This window comes from Carettochelys insculpta, chromosome 1 (assembly GCF_033958435.1).
Source record: "Carettochelys insculpta isolate YL-2023 chromosome 1, ASM3395843v1, whole genome shotgun sequence".
Lineage (NCBI taxonomy): Eukaryota > Metazoa > Chordata > Testudines > Carettochelyidae > Carettochelys > Carettochelys insculpta.
The window spans coordinates 60,936,464-60,963,357 of NC_134137.1; the positions used below are offsets into that span (position 1 = coordinate 60,936,464).

At 45.2% G+C, this 26,894-nt stretch overlaps 1 protein-coding gene across 6 annotated transcripts in view; it reads right to left on the minus strand.

Annotated features, from left to right (window-relative positions):
- Positions 1–12,249: 12,249 nt before the first annotated feature.
- The window catches only part of FAM124A (family with sequence similarity 124 member A), a 43,111-nt gene continuing 28,466 nt past the window's right edge, over positions 12,250–26,894 (minus strand). For 4 of the 6 annotated variants that reach the window (XM_074987483.1, XM_074987461.1, XM_074987491.1 and 1 more), the window contains 2 exons: positions 23,932–24,671; positions 12,250–16,894 (listed from right to left, as the gene is read on the minus strand). In XM_074987483.1, coding sequence (XP_074843584.1) covers positions 16,058–16,894; positions 23,932–24,671 — 1,577 coding nt within the window. In that variant the 3' untranslated portion in view covers positions 12,250–16,057. The remainder of the gene's footprint in view (positions 16,895–23,931; positions 24,672–26,894) is intronic. The other 2 variants (XR_012644462.1, XM_074987475.1) reach the window with 2 other exon arrangements.

The following is a 26,894-nucleotide window of genomic DNA, read 5'->3' on the forward strand; positions in this document are numbered from 1 at the left end:
TTGCAAGATTAAACAGTTTCCCATCAGATCTTGTGTGGAAAAAGATGCCCTCTGTTGAAGATCCAAAGGCGTGTTTAAGGAGGAGCGCGAAGAAGAACCCGAACAATGTCAGAGCAAGGACTCATACTTGTTTGATGCCGCTCCTGATGCTGAAAACATCTGATAATGTGCCATCGTATTGGATGGTTCCTCTCATGTCTTCGTGGAAAGACTGGATCATCTTGAATAACCGTGGTGGACAGCCGATCTTGTGGAGCAGTTTGAACAGTCCATCCCTGCTGACCAAGTTGAAGGCCTTGGTCAGGTCAATAAAGGCAATATAGAGTGGCTTTCTCTGCTCCCTGCATTTCTCCTGCAGCTGCCTCAGAGAGAAGACCATGTCAACGGTAGACCTCTCTGCGCAGAATCCGCACTGTGATTCGGGATACACCCTCTCAGCAATCTTCTGGAGTCTGCCGAGGATGACGCGAGCGAACAGTTTACCAGTGATGCTTAGAAGGGAGATTCCAGGGTAATTGTTGCAGTTGCTTCTGTCTCCTTTGTTCTTATACAAGGTTACAATGTTAGCGTCATGCATATCCTGTGGAACCTCACCCTCTCTCCAGCACAGGCACAGTAGCTCATCTAAGGGTTCCAGGAGTGTGTCCGCGGCACACTTGATTACCTCTGGTGGTATACCATCCTGGCCAGGGGCCTTTCCTGCTGCAATGCTGTCGATTGCTTTCTTCAGTTCGTCCCCAGTTGGTTCCTGATGCAGTTCGTCCATTACTGGTAGGAGCTTGATGGCATTGAGGGCTGTATCAACCACAATGTTCTCGTGTGAGAACAACTCGGAATAGTGCTCGACCCAGCGCTCCATCTGTTTTGCTTTGTCAGTGATGACTTCACCAGATTTGGATTTCAGAGGTGCCATCTTGTTCTGGGTGGGTCCTAATGCCTTCTTGATGTCCTCGTACATTCCCCTGAGATTACCAGAGTCAGCACTGGTCTGGATGCCACTGCATAGCTCGAGCCAGTAGTTGTTGGCACAGCGCCTGGCTGTCTGCTGTACTGTTTTTCTGGCTGCTCTGAGTGCTTGCAGGGTACTGTGGCTCGGTGAGTGTTTGTACTCCAGGAGTGCAGCATGCTTCTTTTTGATGGCTGGAATCACCTCATCGGAGTTAGCTTCGAACCAGTCATTTGTGTTTCTAGCTCTTCTTCCAAACACCGACAAGGCCGTGTTGTAAATTGTATCCCTCCGATGCTGCCATCTGGATGTCACATGGGCATCCCCAGGGCTGCTGTGCAGATTCTCCTTGAGGGTCACTCTGAACTTTTCGGCTGTCTGAGTTTGCCATCTTTCTGGCATCAATGCGCGGCCTTCCAGTTGGTTTAGAGCGGTACAGCTTCTTGGGTCTCACCTTGAGTTTGGAGCAAACTAGCGACTGATCTGTGTCGCAGTTGGCACTATGATAGCTGCATGTCAGAAGGACATTTTTGAGGTTATCATGTCTAGTTCCTGTGGTGGATTATAAAGCTGGTCTTGCAAATCTTATCATTGTGCTCTCCCTTTGGTGTAAAGACCAGAGGACAACCTGCTTTTGCTGTGAAGTGGGTCATCCAGGATAGTCCATCGAACTCTCACATGGGACCCGCAAGGAAAATGCAGAAGAGGAAGCCCTCGGAGCTCTGCTGCGTTTGGAGGACAACAACTGGGGGTTTGCTGGAATCGGCTAGAAGGTTTGTCCCAAGACAGAGTGAAGTGAAGGAGACTTGTAGATGACCTAACACTCCACGTGGAGCACACAGGTTTAAGTCAAGTAAGTCATATCTGTGGCTTAAAGTCATCATAACTGCATCTCTACAGTGGCCTGATCCAGCTCCACCAGTCAGTGGAAAGATTCCCGGTAACGTCAATGGACGTTAGGTCAGACCTTTGCATCCTTAGCCATAGCAATTTTGTCCTAGGAGGTCTTACACTGCGGGGTCTCAGTTCTGCAAACCCTCTAATAGATTAGTCCCATAGTCTGTATTCTGTAGTCAGACTACTTGTGAGAGGAAGAATTACTCTTGTGAGTAAGACCATGCAGGAGTAGACCCTGAAACTGTAATTCCAGCCATGGCCGTGTCTACACGTGCCCCAAACTTTGAAATGGCCACGCAAATGGCCATTTCGAAGTTTACTAATGAAGTGCTGAAATGCATATTCAGCGCTTCATTAGCATGCGGGTGGCCGTGGCGCTTCGAAATTGACATGCTTTGCCGCCGCGTGGCGCGCCCAGACAGGGCTCCTTTTCGAAAGGACGCCGCCTACTTCGAAGTCCCCTTATAAGTCCCTGCCTTTGAAGTAGGCAGCGTCCTTTCGAAAAGGAGCCCCGTCTGGATGCGCCGCGTGGCGGCAAAGCGCGTCAATTTCGAAGCGCTGCAGCCGCCCGCATGCTAATGAAGTGCTGAATATGCATTTCAGCGCTTCATTAGTAAACTTCGAAATGGCCATTTGCGTGGCCATTTCGAAGTTTGGGGCACGTGTAGACGTAGCCCAGATGTTCCAATGCCATAACACACAACAAAGGGGCTTCAGTTGTTCATGCTTATCACCAAAACACCATGAAGAGTTAAATTTAATGCAGTCAGAGGTTTTCAAAGGCACCCCTCCAGTTTTCTGTTACTTGGTGAAAAGTCTTCAATGCTGTGCCAGTTCTTGTGCTGCCCTTTACATCGCTGTTTTAAACAGCCCAGGCCTTGCTTTGGTCATTCTCAGCTTTAGCTCATCCCATTAGCTTTTACATGCCAAAAGGCACCTCTAATGGTTAGTCCTCCAATTTCTGATGCCACTTGCTTTTCATTCCACATCATAAATAGGAATTCACATACCCATTTCTGAGGGCCTCCTTGTATAATAAGATCAAGTCTGGATTTTCACCAAACGATGCTATCCGGCTTCCTGATAAAACATACCAATATAGATGGACTGGGGCTACAATCTCAGTTTTGCTCTGCTATTCAGTTTTGTCACACTGAAGGCTAACAGGCATTTCCATTTAAAAATAACAGTTAAAGGTATTCAGCAGATAGTTACTGAGCTGCCAGGACTTCTACTTTTTTAATTGCAAAAGTGGCATTTGTGACCAACTGCCACACTTATGCATTATATGCAGTACTCTGGTTGCATCTACACCAGGAACTTTACTTCGAAGTTAACTTTGAAGTTAGGCACTGCTTCGAAATAGCCAGCAGAGAGTCAACACTCATTTTGTCTTACTTCGAAGTTAAATTCGAGGTAGGGGGCCCAACATGGAAGTCCTTACTCCATTCCCGGGAAGGGAGGACTGCTTGATGTCAAAGTTTAACTTCGAAGCCGGGTGTGTGTAGACACTCAGTTAAATTCGTAGGCATAGCTGTGAAATTTTCCTTATATATTGCACACATATCACAATAATGTGGTATTGTAGCGAGTTCCATAATTTTAAGTGCTATTGTAAAAAACGATGAAGAAAACCAATTTGGTTGGAAAACATAATGGCTGTGCAATTGTCTCCAAATCTGCCAGCAAAGAAAAATGAAATGCAGAACTAGTGCTGCAGCAGGGCAGACCGAGCTGTTTTTGTAAATCAGGTAAATGTTTTCCAGCGCTCTTGAGAAAATATCACCTGTCAGCACTTATTCTGAATGTCAGCAATTTTTGAGACACTTAATAAGGAAGAATGCTAGGCTTGCAAAGGAGAAAATGATCATCCTCAAATGAAGCTAGTAAGAAAGATAGCACCACATCAGCACTTATGAAAAACTTCAAAATGGTCATGCTAATGGCCAAATCAACAAATACTAATGAGGCACTGAAATGAATATTCAGCACCTCATTAGCATGCTGCCGGCCGATAGGAATAGGAGTAAGGTGATTTTGATGCTTGCATGGTCCTTTCAAAAAGGACTCCTGTGTAGATGAGCTGTGGGCAGGCAAAAATGTGGCTTTTTCGAAGTGCTGCAGAGGGCGGCATGCTAATGAGGCAATGAATATTCATTTCAGAGCCTCATTAGTATTCTTCGATTTGGCCAGTAGTATGGCAATTTTGAAGTTTTTTTGTCAGTGTAGACAGGACCATCTTCAGCCAAGGTCAGGAGTATCAAGATAACCTAGTGGATAGTTTGGAGAGATGTCAATTTTTTTTTCTGTTACACCTCCATTTATTAATGCCACTTGTTTTATTTTTAAACTAACCACAAGATGGCACTAGCAGCTTTCACAGACCTGTTCAGTTGCTTCCTGCTTAAAGTTCCATAATGCAGCATTAACAGCACAGAAACATGATTCTGCAGACTTGGAGATACCTGAACTGATCCCTAATCCAGGGGCAAGCAAACTTGTTTAGCAGCCCCCCTCCCCCACCCACAACCTCTCTAATGTAATTCAAACTGATGGAAATGTCAAATATATTCATATGGAGAAACAAAACAAAAAAAAAACAAAAAAACTTTTGGCATGTGTAAGACAATAAGCCTGTAGAATGTAAAAACTTTATTAATTTGTATCAAAACAAAAAAGCAGTCAAGTAGCACTTTAAAGACTAAAAAAATAATTTATTAGGTGAGCTTTTGTGGGACAGACCCATCTTTCCACATGGGTCTGTCCCACGAAAGCTCAGCTAATAAATTATTTTGTTAGTCTTTAAAGTGCTACTTGACTGCTTTTTTGTTTTGATAGTATATAGACTAACACGGCTCCTTCTCTGTTACTTTATTAATTGGTATGTAGATATGAATATATACACATAAAAACTACCATATTTCAACATTTTTAATGAGATGGATGAGCCTGAGACCCAGAAGCTGATTTTGCTGCAGCTCCTTTACAAAATTCCCCCTTTCCCCCTGCCAAGGGGGCCCACCTGCTACTTTGCACACACAGGTACTGAGACCTCATCTGGGGTGAGTGAAATCTCTACTCTACAGCCTCAGCTGACCTTTAGCTCACATGGTAGAGTGCAGGGCTTTAGACCCTATGCTTGCAGGTTCTATTCCCTGGGGCCAGCAACCCAGGTCTGTCAGCATTACACTACAATGAGTCTGGGTATGTTTCCAGATGACACTGTGACTCTACTAAGCCATCATTCAGTGCTAATAGCTTAGAATGGGAATGGATGGTGAGTCATAGTCATTTATGACAACCAGATTAGAATTTAAATGCCTCCATGGAGCAAGATATTTTGTATTTCATGCATCAAATACTCAGGAAAAAAATAATTCAAATGGACAATTAACTTTGTTTGCGTCGCATAGGATTCAGGAGACTGGAAAGAGGAGAAGGAAGGAGCCAGTAGAAGCTGGGAGTTACCCTAGGGCTCAAGCTGTCCTCTCTGGGGCCTGATCTGCAAATGACAAGAGCATGGGTAGCACGCACAGGAGGTGCTGGAGGCTCGGCCTCCCCAAACCTTGCATTGCTGCGGGTGGGGAGTGTGGATGGGATTTGTAGCTCCCAGAAAAATATTTCCCCTTGCAATGGCCCGGGGGTGGGGGTCGGGTGGGAAGGCAGCTGTTGCTTCCTGCTGTGGCCTTGCAGCCACAGTAGTAGCTCCGAGCTTCCCTGCTCTGAGGGGAGGAGCGTGTGTGTGGGTGTAAGAGGAAGAGGAATGGGGCAGTGCCACAGGGAAGGAGCAGAATAGGATGGGGCCATGGTTGGAAGGAAGCAGAACAGTGGGGAGCCCAGGGTTTGGAGTTTCGGCCTGGGCAGAGGACCATGCAGCTGGGGCCGAGCTCTCCGTCCTTCCTCTCATGGCCCCAAATGGGCTCTCAGGGCGCCACCCCCCCCAACTCCTGGCTGAGGCCATGAAGGGAAGGCGGAGCTCTCAGTACCTTCAGTGCCAGCTGGAGCCGGGAGGGCAGGCACAGAGGGCTGAGAGCAGTGAGCGCCTAGCCAGGCAGGAGGCTAGCCTTCCCCAGGGGAAGCTTCACCCCCTACCTATGGACAAGTGCATACTTCAAATCACGAGACTGAGCAGTAAAAGCAGCTAAATACCTCACCCCACTGTGCACATGAATGCTGCTGCTTACTAGGTGTCTGTTGAGCCACAGGCCAGACTGGCCGCAGTACTCCAGATGTGGCCTCTCCACTGCTGAATAGAGGGGAATAATCACATCCCTTGACTTGCTGGCAGTGCTCCTAATAATGAAGCCCAATATGCTATTAGCCTTTTTGCCAGCGGGGGGTACACTGCTGATTCATACCCAGCTTCTCTTCCCCTGTAATCTGCAAGTTCTCTTCTGCAGAGCTGCGACTTAGCCAGTCGGCCCCCAGCCTGTAGCAGTGCGCGGTATTCTTCCATCCTCAGTCCAGGACTGTGCACTTGTCCTTGTTTCCTCCACCGTATCAGCAGGCACTAATTAGGATCCACTGAATTATTCCAAGCCATAAGTGCAGGGGATTGGACTAGATGATCGTTTGAGGTCCCTTCCAGTGCGATGATTCTATGATCACAACATCTATGTTCTTCTGGACCAGTTTCAAGTACAAGAACGCAGGACACTGGTTTGGAAAATCACCCACAGGCGATGAAGATCAAACCTTGGCACCTTCAGGATGGAATGCAAAACATACTGCTGCAGTGGCACAATGTTAAACTATAAAAATACAGTAAACCCCTACCTATCTTTGTGTATGCTGTGCCGTTCTGGGATGATGATGATGAATGGCTACAGCCAGCTGTCAGTGTAACTGTGGAACAAAAGATCAAAAACGAAAGCTGTACAAAAAAGACAGTTACCTGTTCCGTAACTGGTGTTCTTTGAGATGTGTTGCTCACGTCCATTCTAATTTGGGTGTGCACCGGCGCATGCCCAGTTTTCGGAGCTTTTTGCCCTAGGTGGTAGCCCTAGGGTCAGTGCGGCGTCCCCTGGAGTGGTGCCCATGTGGCCACCCATATATGCACCGCCTGACCTGCCCCCCGGCTCAGTTTCTTCTTGCCAGCTACTCTGACAGAGGGGAAGGCGGGAGGGTTTTGGAATGGACACGAGCAACACAGTGAAAAGAACACCAGTTACGGAACAGGTAACTGTCTTTTCTTCTTTGTGTGATTGCTCATGTGCTTTCCAATTTGGGTGAATACAAGACGATGCCTAGGAGGTGGGGTCGGAGGCCCGAAAGGAGTGCAGGACAGCCCTGCCCACCGCAGCATCTTCCCGTGTGTGCAGCATAACTGCATAACGCGCTGCAAACGTGTGAATGGAGGACCAAGTGGCCGCCCTGCAGATGTCCTGGATAGGGACCCTGGCCAAGAACGCCACACAGGATGCCTGTGCCCTGGTGGAGTGAGCCCTGATCGGGGGAGAGGGAATCTCTGCCAGCTTGTAGCACTCTCTGATACAGGCCACTACCCAGGAGGAGATTCGCTGAGAGGGGACTGGGTGCCCCTTCATCCTGCCTGCCGCTGCAACAAACAACTGCTGCGACTTCCGGAAGGGTTTGGTCCTGTCCACGTAGAAGGCCAGCGCCCTCCAGACATCCAAAGTGTGTAAGCTCTGCTCCCTAGGGGAGGCCTGGGGCTTGGGATAGAACACCGGTAAGGTGATGTCTTGGTTAATATGGAAGGGGGAGACTACATCAGGCAGAAACGCTGGGTGGGGTCTCAGCCTCACCTTATCTTTGTGGAACACTGTAGACAGTGGGTCCACCATCAGGGCCCTGAGCTCTGACACTGTTCTTGCTGAGGTAACAGCCACCAGGAATGCGGTCTTGTAACTAAGGAATAACATGGAACAGGTGGCTAGGGGGTTCAAATGGGGGAGCCATAAGCTTAAAAATACCAAATTAAGGTCCCATGTTGGCAGGGGGGCCCAAACCTGTGGTTTGACCCTTCATGAACCTTTTCCCCACTGGGTCTGAGAAGACTGATGACATCCCAGGCCCTGGGTGAAACACCGAATAGCTGCCAAGTGCACTTTCAGGAAGGATAGTGACAGCCCTGTTTGGCTTAAGGCCAGCAAGTAGTCTAGGATATGAAGTACTGGGGCCTCCCCCGGGGATAATCCCTTTTGAGTGGCCCATTTAATAAACCTCTTCCATTTGACAACATATGTTACCCTCGCAGGGCGCTTCCTGCTGTTTAACAATACTTCCCTGACAGGTTTGGAGCAGGCCAGCTCGACCGGTCTCAGCCATGGAGTCTCCATGCTGTGAGATGCAGTGCCTGGAGATTGGGGTCTCCCCTCCTCCTGTGACAGTAGATCCAGGAGTAGCAGAAGCACCTCCAGGTCATGAACAGACATCTCCAAGAGGGTCGAGTACCAGTGTTGCCGAGCCCAAGCTGGGGCCACCAGGATAACTGATGCTCAGTCTGACCGAAGTTTCAGCATTGTTCAGTGGATGAGCGGTATCGGTGGGAAGGTGTAAAGCAAGGGTCCCGACCAATTAATGCTGAAGGCATCTGCCCAAGAGCCCAGGCTTCAGTTCTGGTAACAGCAGAACATCCTGCAGTTTGTGTTGAGATGAGTGGTAAAGAGGTCTACTTGGGGACATCCCCACCTCTGGAAAACTGAACTCAGTACTTCTGTGTGTAGTGACCACTCGTGGTCCATGAAGGACCTGCTGAGACGGTCCACTAGGGAGTTGTGAGCCCTAGGCAGGTAGAACGCCCTCAGGAGAATCTGGTGCTGGATGCAGAAGTCCCAGAGCACAAGGCCCTCAAGACACAGGGGCAACGAGCGTGCTCCCCCTTGTTTGTTTATAATACATTGCTGTAGTATTGTCTGTGCGGACTGCGACACACTGCCCCTTCAGTTTGCTCTGAAATGCTTCGCACGCCAGCCGAACTGCTTTGAGCTCCCGCATGTTTATGAGGAGCTGAGTGTCGGTCTTGCTCCACAGGGCCTGAGTCTGGTGGTCCTGCAAGTGTGCCCCCCAGCGTAGGTTCAAGGCCTCTGTGACCAGGGAGAAGGAGGGTTGCGCGGATTGAAACTCCATGACCTGCGTTGGGGCTAGTAAGGACTTTGCCTCGTTCACTTGGAGGCCTAGTGTGTCGAATGTCTCTCATATCAGCTGCACGTGTCGCGCCACCTGTTGCTGCGTCCGACCTCGGATCAGCCAGTTGTCAAGGTGGGGGAAGAGGTGCGAGAGTCCCAAGACCTGTAGCCATGCCCCCCTTCTCATGGCTATCCCCGAGGCCATGACCCTGGTGGCTGCATCCGCTGCATCTAGCGCGGCTTGTAGTGCCGCTCTAGATATAAGTCTCTGCTCCTCTACCAGGACTGTAAAGTCCAACTTGGTTTCTGGCGGGAGTAGCTCAGCGAAACGGTCCATGGTGCCAGAGCGCTCTGTGCCGATGATGCAGTGCTCTAACCTCACGCTGAGGGAATGTCCGGGCACAAGGCTGATTCTATGGCTACGTCTACACGTGCCCCAAACTTCGAAATGGCCACGCAAATGGCCATTTCGAAGTTTACTAATGAAGCGCTGAAATGCATATAATGAGCTCATGGGAATAAGGGGACTTCGAAGTAGGCGGCGTCCTTTCGAAAAGGAGCCCCGTCTGGACGCGCCGCGCGGCGGCAAGGCGCATCAATTTCGAAGCGCCGCTGCCGCCCGCATGCTAATGAAGTGCTGAATATGCATTTCAGCACTTCATTAGTAAACTTCGAAATGGCCATTTGCGTGGCCATTTCGAAGTTTGGGGCACGTGTAGACACGGCCCATTAGTAGTACCTTCAGCTGTTGAGCTCTGTCTTTTGAAGTCCTAGGCTTGAAGGCTTGCAAATAGAGCAGCGTTCCCGGAGGTGGGCCTCACCAAGGCAACTCAGGCAAGCCCTATGCGGGTTGCTTTTGGGCATCCGGTTGCCACATTCTGAGCAGGTTTTAAACCACGGGGAGACAGGCACCCCCTGGCGCCGAGGCAGGGATAAGGTCCCATCTAGGTTTATTAAGTGCTAAGTAGAACTATTTACAGATGAAAGACAACTATCTAAACTATTTAAAACTGTTTTCACTAACTATCAACTAATTTAACAATAAAGGTGAACACTTAGAAGTGAGGGAGCTCCAGCAACCAACAGCGTGGCAAGAAAGAACTGAGTGGAGGGGCAGGTCGGGCGGTGCATGTATGGGTGGCCATACGGGCGCCACACCGATCCTAGGGCTACTGGCTAGGGCAAAAAGCTTCTGGCAACTGGGCATGTGCTGGCGCACACCCAAATTGGAATGCACATGAGCAATCACTCGAAGAAGACACAAGTGTTATCATTCTTTCCAACTGGGAGGAAACAGTTGTGAATCTGCAAGTTGAAGCTAATTTAGGTGAAAGGTATCCTGAAATAATAAATGTCATGATTCTAAGGAAAAGAAGGAATGAGAGCCAGAGAATACAGTGGGTCCTCGGACTCATGACTTGTGTTCCTCAGAACTGCACTGTAACTTGAAATGTAAGTTGAAACTACTGTTTCCATAGGACTCAATGGTACAAAGGGGGAATTGGTTACTAAACCTAGGCTTGGTAGACTAGTTTCACCACACACAATAACCCAGATTTTTGTACTAAATGAAGTACAGATGACTAATGAGGCAATATTAAATGTACTTATTTGGTAAACTGCATTCAAACAAACATGAAATCACATATGCTTTGACATTCCAGCATGCAGCTAGAAGGCGGATCCCTTGTCTGATTGGCTTCCATGGCCAGGGCAGCTTTTTTCTGTGTAGCGTTGCCACTTGGTTTTGATTGGCTGAGGCCAGGAGCCAATCAAAAAACTTGCACAGAGAAATCAGTGATTGGCTGAGGTTCAGCATATAATATGTGCAGGTCTGCCTGCCAGCGTTCATCGTAAGGGTGAAACAAGCACCCTTGGCATGAAACAGGCAGTTAATTGAAAAGCGTTGTAAGTGATGTCCAACATGACTCGGATATTGTAACTCCAAGGACCCCCTGTAAAGGCAATGCACTTAAAAATTAGATGAAATTACTATAAGGTGAAAAAAAAAACAGTTGAAAGACTGTACTGAAAGGATACTTATGTTTGCTTCACTGTCAAACTGGAGATAAGTATCCAGTGGGGTACAACAGGGACCTGTCTTAGATTCAGTATTTTCATTAATGACCTAGACAGTGGATTAGAGAGCACTGGAATAGGCTTGTACGGGAGTTTGTGGAATCCCTATCACTGGAAGTTTTCAGTACAGGTTAAACAAATGTCTTTCAGAGATGGCTTTGTCTCAACACAGAGGCTGCACTAGAAGACCTCTCAAGTCCCCTTCCAGGCCTACATTTGTATTATTCTGATACAGGAGACACACTGAAGTAGGATTCATGTATGCAGACTGTTCCTTACGCTCTATTAGTCTTTTAAGTTTACTGAGCTAAATAATTTGCAATAAGAAAAGAGAAATAAGCCCTGTTTGTACAGGTGAATCTGAGTCAAAAGTAAGGGACATTCCTTTTATTTAGGGCTGTGTTCATTTATATTTGCTCTATTGATCAACGTTGTCCAGAAGTGATATGCTTACGCCTGATAGTAATTTTTTTTTTAATTTGAGGAAGGCTTAACTAAAGTGACCCATGTGAATCCACTGTGTTCAATAAATGGACAGAAGTTTAAATACAATTAACTTTGTCTCTATCTTATTAGATAAAAGCAACATATGCTGGCAGGGGAAAAGAGGGGAAATCTGCAATTTTTTTATCGATTCTGTTCATAAGACAGCAACAGGGATATGATACACTAACAAAATGCCATAGCACGAACCTTGTGCATCTCATGTCATCCGGATAAGTGCAACTCACTTTTAAACTATAGAAAAGGGAAATAATGAAACTTATTTTCACTGAAACACACTTCAAAAAGCTGAATTTTATTATTATAACATAAAAGATTTCAGTACAATAATATTATTCCTTTTTCTCTCAGTGGAGGGTTCTGTAATTCCAAAAGTTTGTCACACACCCCATGAATTATTCGTACAGAACTTAAAAAATTAAAACGTTAGTTTCTAGTTAAGTATTAGCGAACAGTGTGGAAGTACTAGGGGGAACACAACCATCTGAGACAAGATATAATCTCTCTTAGTCTATTGAAACTAATTCATCTTCCTTCCTATATTGGTTTATGTAATACAATCTGGAGTCTAAAAGTTGCCATTTCCATACACAGTAACCCCTCAATTTAACAGACTACCGGGGGAGGAGTGTCCGCTAAAGCTGAAAGTCTGTTAAATAGAGGGTTTATTGCCCACCCATCCCCACCAGGATCCCCCAGCCCCAGGCCCCCCCCCCAAAAAATATGCCTGCGACTTATTAAAGGAGCCACCACCGCTGGAGGGGCCGCCAGAGCCTGCTGCCGCAGCTGGAACTGACAACCTGCCGCCGCGTAGCTGAGGGAACCCCGCTGCACACACCTGACACGTTCCCGCCGTGTCTGGGACCCTGCTGCTGTACAGCTGGGGGAATCCTGCCACAGCGAGGGCTTTCCTGCTGTGCACCAGCGCAGCCTCCATGAGCTCCTCCCACCAGGGGTAGGGTTGGTATGCAAGCGATGTGTCACCAGGCACACTGTAAACAGACAGATATTGCCAGGTCTTCTCTCTAATTAACAGAACAAATCAGCTTTCGTCGGAAGTCTGAACATGGATACGGCTCCAGGAACGGACAGACATGTCAGCTGAAGTCTTTTCTTTTGATTCTGCATTCTGATCAATTTTTATTAATATTAAAAATATTTTGAATATGCTTTTTCCCAAATAATGAACGATACTTTTTTCCCCAGGTTGAACCAAGTGGCTAGTGTTGGTAAACTGGCTTTACAATGTTATTTCATCATTTATCCTTGTGTCACCATAAATTTTAGAGATGGATATTGTGCCATTAATCTAAACCTATTGGGCTTGACTCCTCACTGCTTTGCACCTTGACAAACGCCAAAGCAGTCCTGGAGCACTTTAAAGACTAACAAAATGATTTATTAGGTGATGAGCTCTCGTGGGACAGACCCACTTCTTCAGATCTGGAAAAATCTGCACCTTGCAGGGATAGGGTGACCACATCTTCCTATCCCAAATAGAGGACAGGGAGATATGGTAGGGGGGCATTCCCCAGCTGCGGCTGCCAAGGGCTGCCTTTCTGGCTGTCCCATGACTCGGGGAGCCAGGAAGGGAGCAGCAGCGGTGCCTGTGAGCCTCCCAGCTCCCCCAAGGTGTGGGGAGCTGGGAGGTAGCTGCGCGAGTGGGCTCCCTGCTCCCCACGCCTCATGGAGCTGGAAAGGAGGTGGCGGTGGCCCCTGTGCTCCTCCCAGCTTTCCTGAGCTTTGGGGAGGTGGCAAGGAGGCGGCAGCAGCCAGAACCCTCCCTGCTTCCCCAAGCCTTGGTGAGGCGGTAAGGTGGGAGCAGCTGCTGGCTTCCCCAAGCGCAGGGGAGGTGAGGAAGCTCCAACCTTTTTGGGGCCCTCTGCTGGCTCCCTCTTGCTGTGGCTAGAGAGCACATACACACGTACAGTACATGCTCTGCGGCCAGCAGCTGCGCCTACCCAGCTGGTAAAGGAAAAGGTCAGCTGGCAGGGGGCAAAAATGGGACCATTAGCCCCTCTTTAAAAATAAGTAGGGACACATTTTTGGTGCCAGAAAACAGGACTGTCCCGCCTAATACGGGATGGATGGTCCCCCTATGCAGAGCCAGTTGCCAAATGAGTGCAGAACGCTCCCTTCCTGATCTGATAGTGTTTCACATATTTTGCTGAGGTATAAATAATTACACATAGCGCATGACAGTGAAGAATGAGGCCTATTGTGCTCTAATAGTTCTGAGACCCTGCAAAGGAGAAAGGCCTCAGAACCTGAGCACCAGCTGGAGTCTGAATGTTTATACCACAATTTTTAAACTCCACAACTCGAGTCCCACAAGCCTGTCAGCTGAGCCAGCCTCTCAGACTCAATGATGCAGGGTTTTTAGATATAACCTGAAGTCTGTCCTAAGCCTCAAGACTCCCGTTGACTTTGATGGCCTTTGCAGAAAGCCAATAGTTGGTAAATATGCAAACACCACATTAAAGCTCACATTCATACTGTTTCTGTCTCCAAGCATCTCTGAGCAGGGTCATTTATCAAGAGCTGGAGTGAACCCAAATGTTCTGGATGGTAGAAGAGGGGAAGTGCTAAGTATCCGGATCTGGAATAAAACCCTGTTTTTCTTAGTTAATACAAAAGACAAGGTTTCCAAGATTTCCATCTCCAATCAGACAACAGGCAGGAAACTCATAGATGAGGCAGATGCATCATCTTTATCACTGTGGAAAAGGAAAAAAAATGCTCAACAGCATAAAGGAGAGTCAGGGAACTGACTGCCAATTCGTTCAAGCCTTGACTATTAATTTCCTGTCTTTCATGGATTTGGGTTACATCTTTAATGGTGTTTAAACAGAATATTTTATATTTAATTCTTCCAGATTCTTTTTTTTTCTAAGAAGGATGATTTGTGGAATGGTAGAAACCGTATATTTTCTTGGAGGTTATGGAGCTGTTCCCTTCTCTCATGTAACTATTTAGGTTGTTTTAAAATGAATGGTATTATTCTGAGCAAGGCTGCTGAGTAATACACACAAGATCATTTTTCCTCCCTAAGCTTATTTACTGACTGATCAGAGTGGATACTCTGCAGCTGTACCTGTCCATAGATTAAATACAGATTTGTATACATTACTTTAAGCCAGGTAATGCTCTTAGTGTCCAGCCCAGGAAACATTCAGTGTCATTACCACTTAATACTGGGAGATGTCAGAATGTTGGAAATCAATGGTAAATATCCTTATAAAAGTACTAGCCATTTCTCAGACTAATGCTTCTCTATTTAAACTTCTCATCCAAAACACCAAAGTAATTACACCAAAACAGCTTGTCACATTATACAGTAACAAACTGAAAAAAAAGTAGCTTAATAAAAATGCCAGTGCAAATCTACATGCTTTTCCCGTTGGGAAAATTAAAAATTCAGACAAGGTTGGCTAGAGATTTGTTTTACATAGAAATTGGGCAGGGACCACCAGCACTAAGTTTATGCCTGAGGTGAATTTTTTTACAACTAAAATAATAAGCCCCTAAAAAGAGTGAGCTGCAGTGCATTCCTAACAATGGGTCAGACTACCCCCTTCCGTATGACTGACTTTGGGGGATGGGGAGAGAAGGTCTTCCAGGGATCCCTCACGGCATTTGCCCCAAAGCAGTCCATCAGGTTAGGGATGTGGGAAGATTCCTTCTTCCCCAGGGAACAAACAGAGTTGTCTGCTCTCTAAATCTGCTGATTCTGACAGATTGGCTGGAGGCCTGTATTTCTACACTGGTTCTGGGGTCCACAGCCTCTTTGTCCAGCTCCACTGAAGGCACACTGCTAGGGGCCGCCTTTGCACAGCTGCCTCTGCAATCACGAAAAGGATGAGGGGAAGGGCTCACCAGCATGGAGAGAGCTTGCCAGAAAACGTAATGCAGTGTGAGGTTGTATTTTTATTTCAGCACCTTTACAATTACTCATTCCACCCCAAAATGCAAAGGGTCAGTCTCCCAAGCCCCCTTCACCAGAGCTGAAGAACACTGAGAACAAATGCCTTACCTGCACAGCTATGGACAGAGGTACAAAATGAGGTTCCCCTCTGCCTAAATCCTGTGGACACAGTCTCACCCTCCACATTAGCTACTGATAATGGGCCACATGCTCCCTGACTGAACTGACATGATTTCTGACATGATTTCTCCTCTCTTGATGTTCACATCTCCACGTTAACTGCTGATAATGGGCCACATCCTCTGTGACTGAACAGACCTTGTCAACTCCATCCCTCCCCTTGATTGAGACTCCCTCTTTAAACCCTCCTCTGGGACACTGCCCCCCCACGCATCTGACAAAGCGGGTTTCTGCCCACGAAAGCTTATGTTCCAAAATATCTGTTAGTCTATAAGGTGCCACAGGACTTGTTTTTCAAGATACAGACTAACTTGGCTATCCCTCTGATAAATCTCACCCTGTTTCCAATACACATTTAGGAAGTACCCATTATGGTGGTGTGTGGGAGCCTTTTACAACATTTAGCTCACAATGCTTTAACAACTTTCACTTGGAAGCTCAGATGTAGAATTCCTCCTCATTGTTTGGAGACCCTGGCTGAACACTGCCAGGAGTTTCCCTAGCCTTCACAGAACAAGTTGTTGTTGGTCTTGGTGACTGTCTCAGTGGGCAGTGAGATACTAAGGGAGATGCTGAAGATGACAAGAAGGAGCTGGAAGACCACTTGGAGAGAGATGGAAGTGAACCACCAGGGAGTTCACAGGTACAGTGCATGGCTGACAATGGCCTTCCCCTGGAGACAGCTTGCTTAGATCTACTGATACTTTGTCTCTGTGAGAGAAGAGAAGCTTCCAAATCACTGCAAAACCCATTCAAGGTAGAGTACGCTGAGACCACGGACAGATCTGAGAAGGACAGCTGCATCCCTGTGTCAACATCAGTCTCTTGTGAACACTCCAAGGCCTCAGTGCTAACCCTGGGGCTGCATCTGCATGTTTTTAACCTGTTTGCAGATGACCCAGTATTTAAAAACTGAAATGATTCACTGAAGTGAAAGGAGTCAGTGGCTGGAGAGGAACTTGTGGGCAAGCAGAACAGAGACTTGCTACGCTGAAATGACCATGAAGTGCTGGAGGCATTACTGGAACTTTGGGGGAAGTGTCCTTGGTCACCATTTCTCAAGTCCTGCTGGGAGATGCCAAGGTACTGACCAAGGCCATTTGCCCGATGCAGCTTGATTTGACCAGCTGACTTCAAATGTTCCTTAGTTGCATCAGGGGCTGATCTGCTACTGTAAGGAATGTAGCTTGGTGAAGGAGTGAAACGGGAATCCCTTGAACATGGGAACCGAAGTTTGTTCTGCTTAGAAGACTTCTCATACCAAATATATGCCTGCTGAAGGGAGAAAAAGAAACGAGGAAAGACCACGTTAACACAGACTTGGCAATCTTACAAATGTAAGTCTCCACTGTTGAACTGTTCCTGCACGTAACAATAAAGTAGACTGTCACTCAGTACACTCTCCATAAATATTTCACTGTAATAATATGCCTATCCCTCGATTTATGAACATAATACATTTGATGAAAACTGTTCATAAGGTGAAAATTCATAAATAGAAAATGGAGCTACCAGTGGAGCACTGGCTATACTGTGGATGCTCAGATGAAGGTTGGTACTTCATTGTAGTGAAAACAGTGAAAAATAGGTATAAATTTATATGGTTTGCAGTGAAAATTCGTAAATCAAAAGTCTGTAAATCAAGGGATAGGTGTAAAGCAAAAGCATTGTGTCAAAAATCCAAATATTTATATAAGGATCCTTGGAGAACAACAAAAATGAACAGGACTGGAGCCTTACAATTGTCCTGCCTCAGAGGGAGAATTTCATCAAACAGTGAGATTCTGAGAAAGTCACTCATCTCTTTAAACACAGGTGACATTGTGTGATGGAGTGCATGTGTGAGACTCAGGCTGGATGTGTGTGAGACAAGCAGAGCAGCTCTCAGTGGCTAAGGATGACCCTGGGGCTATAACCTAGACTGGCAGGTAACACCTCTGCCCTGAACAAAGAGGAGGGAGGAGCCGAGCTGGTTTTAATTTGAAGGCGGGAGTTGGAAGCTTGAGGGGAGAGGGAGCTGGAAGGCAGCCAGCCAGGCAAGGGGGAAGCTACACCCCAGAGGGGCACCCCTCGGGCTCCTCTCCCCAGGACGGGTTGGAATGACTGTCTCTAACTGCTGCACTAACTCTCCTGTAAGAAACTGGGCCTCTGTCACCTAATAAACTTCCTATTCTACCTGCTGAGTAAGAGTCACTCCTGCCTGCAGCCAGGGTGCAGTGCATGGGGACCCCTGAACCCCATCACACATTGTAAGAATTTAGGACTGTAACAAACTTTACAGATGTGCTTTGTGAATTCTCTAGGTAATATTCTTAAAAACTGCAGTGTTCTATTTGATGATTCAGAATGCTAAGCTCAAACAGACCCTTTTGAAAGGCATCTAATTTCATTCCAACTTTAAACAACCTAAATCTGTAATTGCTTTTTCAGTCTTATCTGACAAAGTAAGAGTCTGGATTGGTTCATTACCCACTTACAGAGTATTTGGAATCAAACAAACAAACAAACACAACTAGCGGAAGTTGACAAACCAAAATCTGAGGCTTTTGTGTTAAAGCTCAGGTAAAAGTTGGCAGGTTGAGAAGAACTAGAGTTATTCCAGCTCACCAAGTTTTTCCTTTTAACATAAAATCCCAGAGTTTTGTAACTCTTAATTTTAATATATTGATTGGATTTTTCTTAAAAGGTTAAATACATTTTACTTATGATTATTGATATTCTTCAAGTTCAACCAGCATGGACTTTTTAACTAATATAGGTTACTATATGATTTCATTCAAACTCTACATTTTAATAACCAGTGTGTGTGCCTTTGTGTGTGTGTGGTGCACATATTTGATGGTTAGTACGTTGCTGGCTACAAGGCAACTGAGGAGTTAAATCAATTTGGCCTCCAGGAACACACCCCAGAGCAGCAGCCAGGGTTCCATTGCTGACATACAGAAAATGGAAAACAAACTTCTTGGAAGCTTACCTCTGTGAATGTGGAACAAGGGTTTAGTGCAGTGGTTCTAAACCCATTTACCACTGTTGGTTGAATATGAGGATGTCACATGGACGACAAATGTGTGCTGATTGGGCCATGGGTTGAGAACCATTGTTGTAGGTCGTATCACAGGAACTTTCAAACAAACAGTTTGGAAGCCCATGAAAAGCTGAATCTCAGAGAAAAATAGAGATATGAATGGGGTTTCAGAGAGCCTAACAAGCAGCAACTGCGTAGAAGTGCATAGGTTAAATAAGGCCGACTTAAATTGACAAGGAAATACTAACAGAGAAGTAGCTGCATTAGTCTGTACTCCAATAAAACAAAGCAGTGGAAATGTAGCACTTTAAAGATTAACAAACTGATTTATTCAGTGATGAGCTTCCATGGGAGAGACTCACTTCTTCAGATCAATTTTATTTCCAATACAGACTGATATTTATAAGTACAGAGGACCAGAAAAAAATTGCAATAAAAGCTGACGGATCAAATAGGATTGAAGGAAGGGGGTGAAAGGAGGGGGATGTTAATTGTCCTATCTGAGATAATTACAAGCATCAAAGGAAGGGAAGAAGTCCCTGTAGTGTGTAAGATAGTTGATGTCTCTGTTCATACCACATATTAATGTGCTGAATTTGAACATGTACTCTAACTCACAAATCTCTTGTTCTAATCTGTTGTTAAATTCTCTGTGTTCTAGGACACAAATTCTCAGGTCTTTAATAGAATGACCCACTCCATTGAAGTGTGCACTGACTGGCTTATGTGTATTGAGTTTCTTGATCTCTGCTCTGGGTTCGTTTATTCTTTGGCAAAGGTTTTGCCCAGTCTGTCCAATATACATAGTGTCAGGGCATTGTTGGCACATAATAGCATATATAATGTTGCTGGAAGTGCACGAGAATGTGCCTTTGATCTTGTAACTAACATGGTTAGGTGCAGTGATGGTATCCCCAGAATAAATATGTGGACAAAGTTGGCAGTGGGGTTTGTTGTAACAAAAAGTTCCAGGATTCATGTTACTGTGCTGTAGCCTCTGATTGCTGGTGAGAATCTTTCTCAGGTTAGGAGGTTGTCTATAGGAAAGGACAGGCCTGTCACCTAGAGCCTTCTGGAGTGTAGCATCCTGATCCAGAATAGGTTGTAGATTTTTAATGATGTATTGCAGGGGTTTGAGTTGGGGGCTATAGGTGATGACAAGTGGTATTCTGTTGATCTTCTTGGGCCTATCTCAAAATAGCTGGTTTCTGGGTATTCATCTGGCCCTGTCAATTTGTGTTTTCACTTCTCCCGGTGGGTAATTCAGTTTTATAAAATGCTTGGTAGAAGTCTTGTAATTTTCAGTCTCAAGTCATTAGGATCAGAGGAGATGCAATTGTATCTAAGGGCTTGACTGTAATATCGTGTGGTGTGAGCTGGATGGAAGCTGGAGGCATGTAGGTAAGTGTAGCAGTCAGTGGGTTTCCGATAGAGGGTGGTGTCAATGTGGCCATCAGTGATTTGTACTGTGGTATCGAGGAAATGTATTTCTCATGTGGAATAGTCAAGGCTGAAGTTGATGGTAGGGTGCAGGTTGTTAAAATCTCTGTGGAATTCTCCCAGAGTCTCTTTACCATGGATCCAAATGATAAAGATGTCATCAATGTAGCATAAGTAAAGGAGGGGTAACAGGGGATGAGAGCAAAGGAACAGTTGTTGTAAGTTGGCCATAAAAAATGTTAGCGTACTGTGGGGCCATGCAGGTGCCCATAGCAGAGCCACTAATCTGGAAGCATAAATTGTCCCCAAACTGGAAATAATAGTGGGTGAGAAGAAAGGTCAGCCACCAGATTAGCTGTGGTAACATCAGGGTTGGCATTCCTGATAGCTTATAGTTCATCTTCATGTGCAATATTGGTGTAGAGGGCCTCCACATCCATGGTGGCAAGGATGGAATTGTCAGGGAGGTTTCCAATGTTTTGTAATTTCCTGAGGAAGTCAGTGGTATCTCGGAGATAGCTAGGAGAGCTGGGGTCATAGGGTTTGAAGAAGGAGTCCACATAGCAAGACAGTCTGGTAGTAAGGATGCCAATACCTGAAATGATAGGGCATCCTGGTTTCCAGGTCTGTGGATTTTAGGCAGTAAATAGAATAATCCAGATTGGGGCCCAGATGGTATGTCTGAATGAATTTGGTCTCGAATAGAGGCAGGGAGTTCTTTCAGTAGATGGTGCAGTTTCTTTTGGAATTCCAAAGCAGAATATGAGAAAAGAGGTGTGTAAAATGTCGTGGTGGATAGTTATCTAGCTGCGTCCTGTTCATAGTCTGACTTATACATGAAGGCCGTGTCTACACTAGCCAAAAACTTTGAAATAGCCATGCAAATGGCCATTTTGAAGTTTACTAATGAAGCGCTGAAAAACATATTCAGTGCCTCATTAGCATGTGGGTGGCCGCGGCACTTCGAAATTGATGCGGCTCACCGCCGCGTGGCTCATCCAGACTGGACTCCTTTTCGAAAGGACCCCAGCTACTTCGAAGTCCCCTTATTCCAATGAGCAGATAGGAATAAGGGGACTTCGAAGTAGCTGGGGTCCTTTTGAACAGGGGTCCCATCTGGACGAGCTGCGCGGTGGCGACCCGCGGCAATTTCAAAGTACCGCGGCCACCCGCATGCTAATGAGGCGCTGAATATGTATTTCAGCGCTTCATTAGTAAACTTCGAAATGGCCATTTGCGTGGCCATTTAGAAGTTTTTGGCTAGTGTAGACGTAGCCGAAGACTATAGCACCCCCGTTGTCAGCCGGCTTGATTATAATGTCCGAGCTATTTTTGAGACTCTGGACAGCATAGCGTTCAACACAGTTGAGATTATATTTCATCTGGTGTTTGTATATAATTTCAGTCTGTGCATGGTTGTGGAAGCATTATAACAAACCCCGCTGCCAACTTTGTCCACATATTTATTCTGGGGATACCATCACTGGACCTAACCATGTTAGTTACAAGATCAAAGGCACATTCTGGTGCATTTCCAGCAACATTATATATGCTGTTATGTGCCAACAATGCCCTGACATTATGTACATTGGACAGACTGGCCAAAACTTTCACCAAAGAATAAATGGACACAGAGCAGACACCAAGAAACTCAATACACATAAGCCGGTTAGTGAATGCTTCAGTGGAATCGGCCATTCTGCTAAAGACCTGAGAATCTGTGTCCTGGAACACAGAGAATTTAACGACAGATTAGAACAAGAGATTTGTGAGTTAGGGTACATGTTCAAATTCGACATATTAACACGTGGTATGAACAGAGACATCAACTACCTCACACATTACACAGACTTCTTCCCTTCCTTTGATGATTGTAATTATCTCAGGCAGGACAATTAACATCCCTCCACCCCCACCTCTTACCCCTCTTTCAATCCTGCTTGATTTGTCAGTTTTTATTGCTTTTTTTTTTTTGGTCCTCTGTACTTATAAATGTCAGTCTCTGTTGGAAATGAAATTCATCTGATGAAGTGAAGTGGGTCTGTCCCACGAAAGCTCATCACCGAATAAGTCATTTTGTTAGTCTTTAAGAAAATACGAAGTTTAGGTAAGAATACATACATTTTTAAGCCTATTCACAGACTTGCTTGAGATGTTTCTACAAGTGAATCAGACTGTTTTAAAGCAGCTGTCTGCTGTCACTGTTTTTACACAGCACCCAGGGAAGCTTCCACAGCAGGGGTCACACATAGTTGGATCTGATGGATGTAATATGGTTGGTGGAACAAGTGGTCTAGAATTTGGGTGAATAACAGAGTCCCAGTGTGAGAGACATACAGGTGAGGGCCTCTTCATTTGGACAGACTGCTCATAGTAGAAGTGGGGAGAGAGTACAGGTGCAGTTCACCTTGGAACAGTAACCAAGGTCTGTGAGACAGTGAGTGGGAAGCAATATCTTTTATTTAATATTTGCAATGAGATGACCTATAGTTTATGGGTCACATTTTCAAATACCATCTTAAATTATACAGACAAGCACAAGATCTGGCAGAACGCTTTTGGAAGCTCTTTATCCCACACCATGGAAATCTATGCTAACAGTGAGATGTATTACACTGCACTATAATCTCTTAAGTAAAGTAAGAGAAATTCCATTTCTTGACACATTTTAAACCAGGCTGGAGAAAATACCAGTAAATATAGATTAGCAGATAACCCTTTATTGGTAGAAATCTGGATTAGCTAAATAAATAGAATTTTTTCCATCTCTAAAATCTCCTATTTTCTGGAGATCACAGAAGGAAGCCATATTTTAGTCTGGATTAAAAAGGCAGGGGAAATTGGCTCCCAGTCCTTTATTGAGGCAATCAAACCATGCCTCTACTTACTAGTTAATTACTGTATAAAGTGGGATAGGCAGTCTGCTGTTCCTCTTAGCCTTTACCATTTAAACATATATAATTTAAAAAATACATAATTGGAATGCATTTTCCAAATCTGATGGACCATAATGAGACAAACATAAGCAAGAGAGACTGATCTTCCTCAGCTACCTTGACCTTGGAGAGATGAAAACAGAAAAAAAACCACTTGCTTTAAAGTCAATTACATGAACATCTAAGATATTCTTGTTAGCATAACGCCTTTTGATTCCCCACTGGGGGGAAATCAGTTTTCTGACTTTAGAAGCAAAATCTCAGCTATAACTTTTTTTCTCCTCTAGCCTCTTACAGTTTGCTTTTTGCAGTGTTCATAACCTCACTGCAAATTCATGAAGCACTCTCTGGTGTATCTATGTTGCCTGTGTTAGAAACAAAAGCTCCAGCTACGCTGGGAAAGGATCAGCCATCTGACACAACAAAAACTCTGTGTACAAACTGACATGCCACTGCACCAAAAAGGTTGATTTTGATTAAAATTCCAAATAGAGAGGACAATCTCTCTCTATATACCATCAAATCCTTTACATAAATACCCATAAGAAAACAGCTGTTGACTGGACAGATTGACATTATAATAAAAAATAGATGTTTAAAACCTAATGCTTCGTCTGTTATCCATGCTCATTGTAGTCCTCACAAATCTTCATGATGTCTGTGGGAAATTACAATCCCATGCTGTGTCTGAACATCATGTTACCTCCTAAAGTTGTATTGATTTTTATATTTTAAATGACTAAATATTTTGTAAGCTCTCTTTTTAGAAGTATGCCCTTGGGTCTGCCTACCAGGATATTGTTATGGAAACCTCACTCAAATTTGCTGTTCTAGGACAAATGAACAATCTTTTGCAAATTAATAAATATGTTTGTTTTACCACATACAAAATTAGAGATGCTAGCGAGTACCTGTAAAAGGATCTTATTCCCATCATGGTCTTCTGTTTGCCACCTGCCTTCACTGATAGGACTACAAGGGTTGGGCAAGAGAGGAACAAGCTGTCCAACGTCTTCTACTCGGAATTCCAGCACCGCTGACTCTGTCGGGGTTGGAATCTGGCCCTTAGGGAGTCTTTTTAAAGAAAATTGAATGTCTATATCCATGTTAGAATAGACAGGGAAGACACAAAAGTCTGCCTTTTTCTGACACACCGGTCTTTTTAGGATTAATTGGTACAGTTTCATAATGTCAACAAAGTTTTCATTTCTGCAGTATATGGCAAAGCGAATAATTTCTCTTCCATAATGCACTGGTCTGATGGCCCATAAAGGGGTCCCATGGGCTAAAATGAAGAAGTCCTGACTGCACGGCATATAAGGGAGGAACCTGCCATGCACTCGTTCTGTGTGGTGGTAATGCCAAGGTGGTCTCTGAAATGTTTCATGGAGGTGTAAAATTGGTTCGTCTCCATATTCCTCCTGCAGAAACAGAATGACAGCAAGGGCTGGCTGAGAAACAACAGCCTTATCAGGCTTCCTGTGTTTCCTCAAGAAACGTCTTTCTGAAACTCGGAACAACTGGAGGTCTGGGTGAATCCAGGCTAAGAGTTTATTAATGGCTTGCTGGAGAATGTTGGATTCACCAGGATCTGTGATGATATGTACACTAACAAGGAAAGGGTCCTGATTGTCTTCCACAGAAACTTCACCTGATAGTATAAAAACAAAAATCTGTATTAAGTTTTTGAAAATATTTAGTAATTAATTTTACTATGCAGGACTCGTGTAGCTCATGAAAGAGAAATACATTATTCAGTTACAGTAATTTTTCTGCATCAAGCTCACTCACAATAGTGAGTAATATCTAGAGGATGGTAAAGCTACAAATAAAAGAACCGAACAGAAAATAAGCTAGTATTTACCAAGATAATATACTGCAATATGATTTATAGTACTCAAGAAAGGCTAGGTACTGTACATTTCTATGTAGAAAGAGACAGAGCCTTCCCTGAAGAGTTTACAGTCTCAAAGAAACAAAAATGAAGAATTGGGAGAAAGTGATTCAGCCAACAAATAAAATGGTCATGATCAAAATGGATGCCCAGCTTGCTTATTCCATGACTGTTTTAATTTGTGCCACCTGACTTTGTAAATGGACTTTACATAATAGAATTCTATTCTATCACTTTGCCATTAGCATTTTCCCCCAAGTTAAGAATAGTCAATGGGCCTGAAGACAAGTATCAAGAGATTTTATTTACATAGTGAAAATGTATCTGCTAAGTAATAGGAAGTAGCAAAAACATCGCTGTGTTCAAAAGCTGAAAAGCATTCAGGCAAAAATTTCTTGTTACCCCTCAAACACATGAAGGGATCACTATGATGCAACCCCTGAAATCCCCCTGACTACATAGAAATGGGCAGGACTAATATAAAGTGACAGCTAGCTGCAAGTCAGCGGAGAAATTCCTGATTTTGCTCCGAAGTTGTGTGTCTGTAAACAGAGACCCCAGACAGCTCAATACATTACTTGGCTCATTTAGCTATTGAGCTGAAGTGGTTCTCCATTTGGTACTCTGAAACAGCCTATATGCAAGACACTGAAGTGTAGCCATAATGCCTAAATATAGTAGATTAGCAAGGGTTCCTTAACTTAACTGTGTGGGTTCCATTTTCACAACAAGACTGTCTCCTGGACTATGTCCCCTTTTCTTAGTGGCAGGGTATATTTTTAAGGCACCAATTGGCAATGAGATTAATCCCTGTGATACCTAAGCATGGAAAAGCGATATTAGGAAAGTACTGCCTGTATTTTAGCTCTCTTAGCAAACAGATACAGGGAGAACAGATGTGGTCAGCCATCTCTACAAGCATCACACATACCACAATACAGGAACCCATTTAAACAACTGGCACGTACCGCATATACTGTGGTGGGTAAGATATGGCCTGTGGGCTGGATCTGGCCTACCAAATATTTGAATCTGGCCCACAGCCCACTTTGACGGGACCCTCAGGTAGAAAACAGCTCCAAGCCACTAAAGCATCTGGCTCCTCCACGTGCCTTTCTGTGCCATGCAACATAAATAGGCGAAGGGGAATGGAGAGATTATGCTTTGGGGCGGGGGCAGTGCTCGAACCCCTTCCCCCCGATCCAAGGGTCCAGCACAGAGTGGGGCACAAGGAGCAACCAGCTGCTTTGAGCTGTCTGGGGCTGCAGCAGGTAGAGTACCTTCCTGAGGACGCCACTGGGCTTCTGGCTGGTAGCCACCTAGATAAGCGCCTCCTGGCTAGAGCCTGCCTTTGGCATGTGCCCCCTCCCTCCCTGGCACCGGAGCTCCCCACCCCAGGTCATCACCCAGACACCTCTGTGCCACTCCCTGCCTCAGCTCATAGCTCCCTCCCAGGGACCCTGCGCTGGCGTACAGATTTTGTTATGTGCATCAAGGCATGTGTGGATGTGCACTGCCCAAAGAAACACATGCTGTTGGCTCTGGCTCCTCTGCTAATCAGTTGGCCAGCATTTTGATCTCTCCTGGGCAGCTGCCCAAGCACTCATCTTATAGGGAACACTGTCCTGCACACACACTCCCACAATATACACCCTGCCCCTCAGGTCAGACTCCTCTCCTGCACCCTGCGCCCCAAGCCCCTGAGATGAGTCAAGGGTAGAAAAGGGTAAAGGGAATCTAATAAAACCAAAAGGAAAATAATGTGTACTAGTTACACAATCACACTTTTCCTAAGAGTAGAATGCAAGAGGTTCAAATAGTTTTTCCCTCCATTTCCAGCGGCAGCATTTGTTCAAAGACTGTAACAAGGCACAGGCCTGATAGTTATGCAAATAGATGCCGACAGCTTTGTAAGAAGCCCAGGCACAAGCATGTGAAGGAAAGAGCCATGATTCCTGTTGGCTGCTTACTTTGCATAAA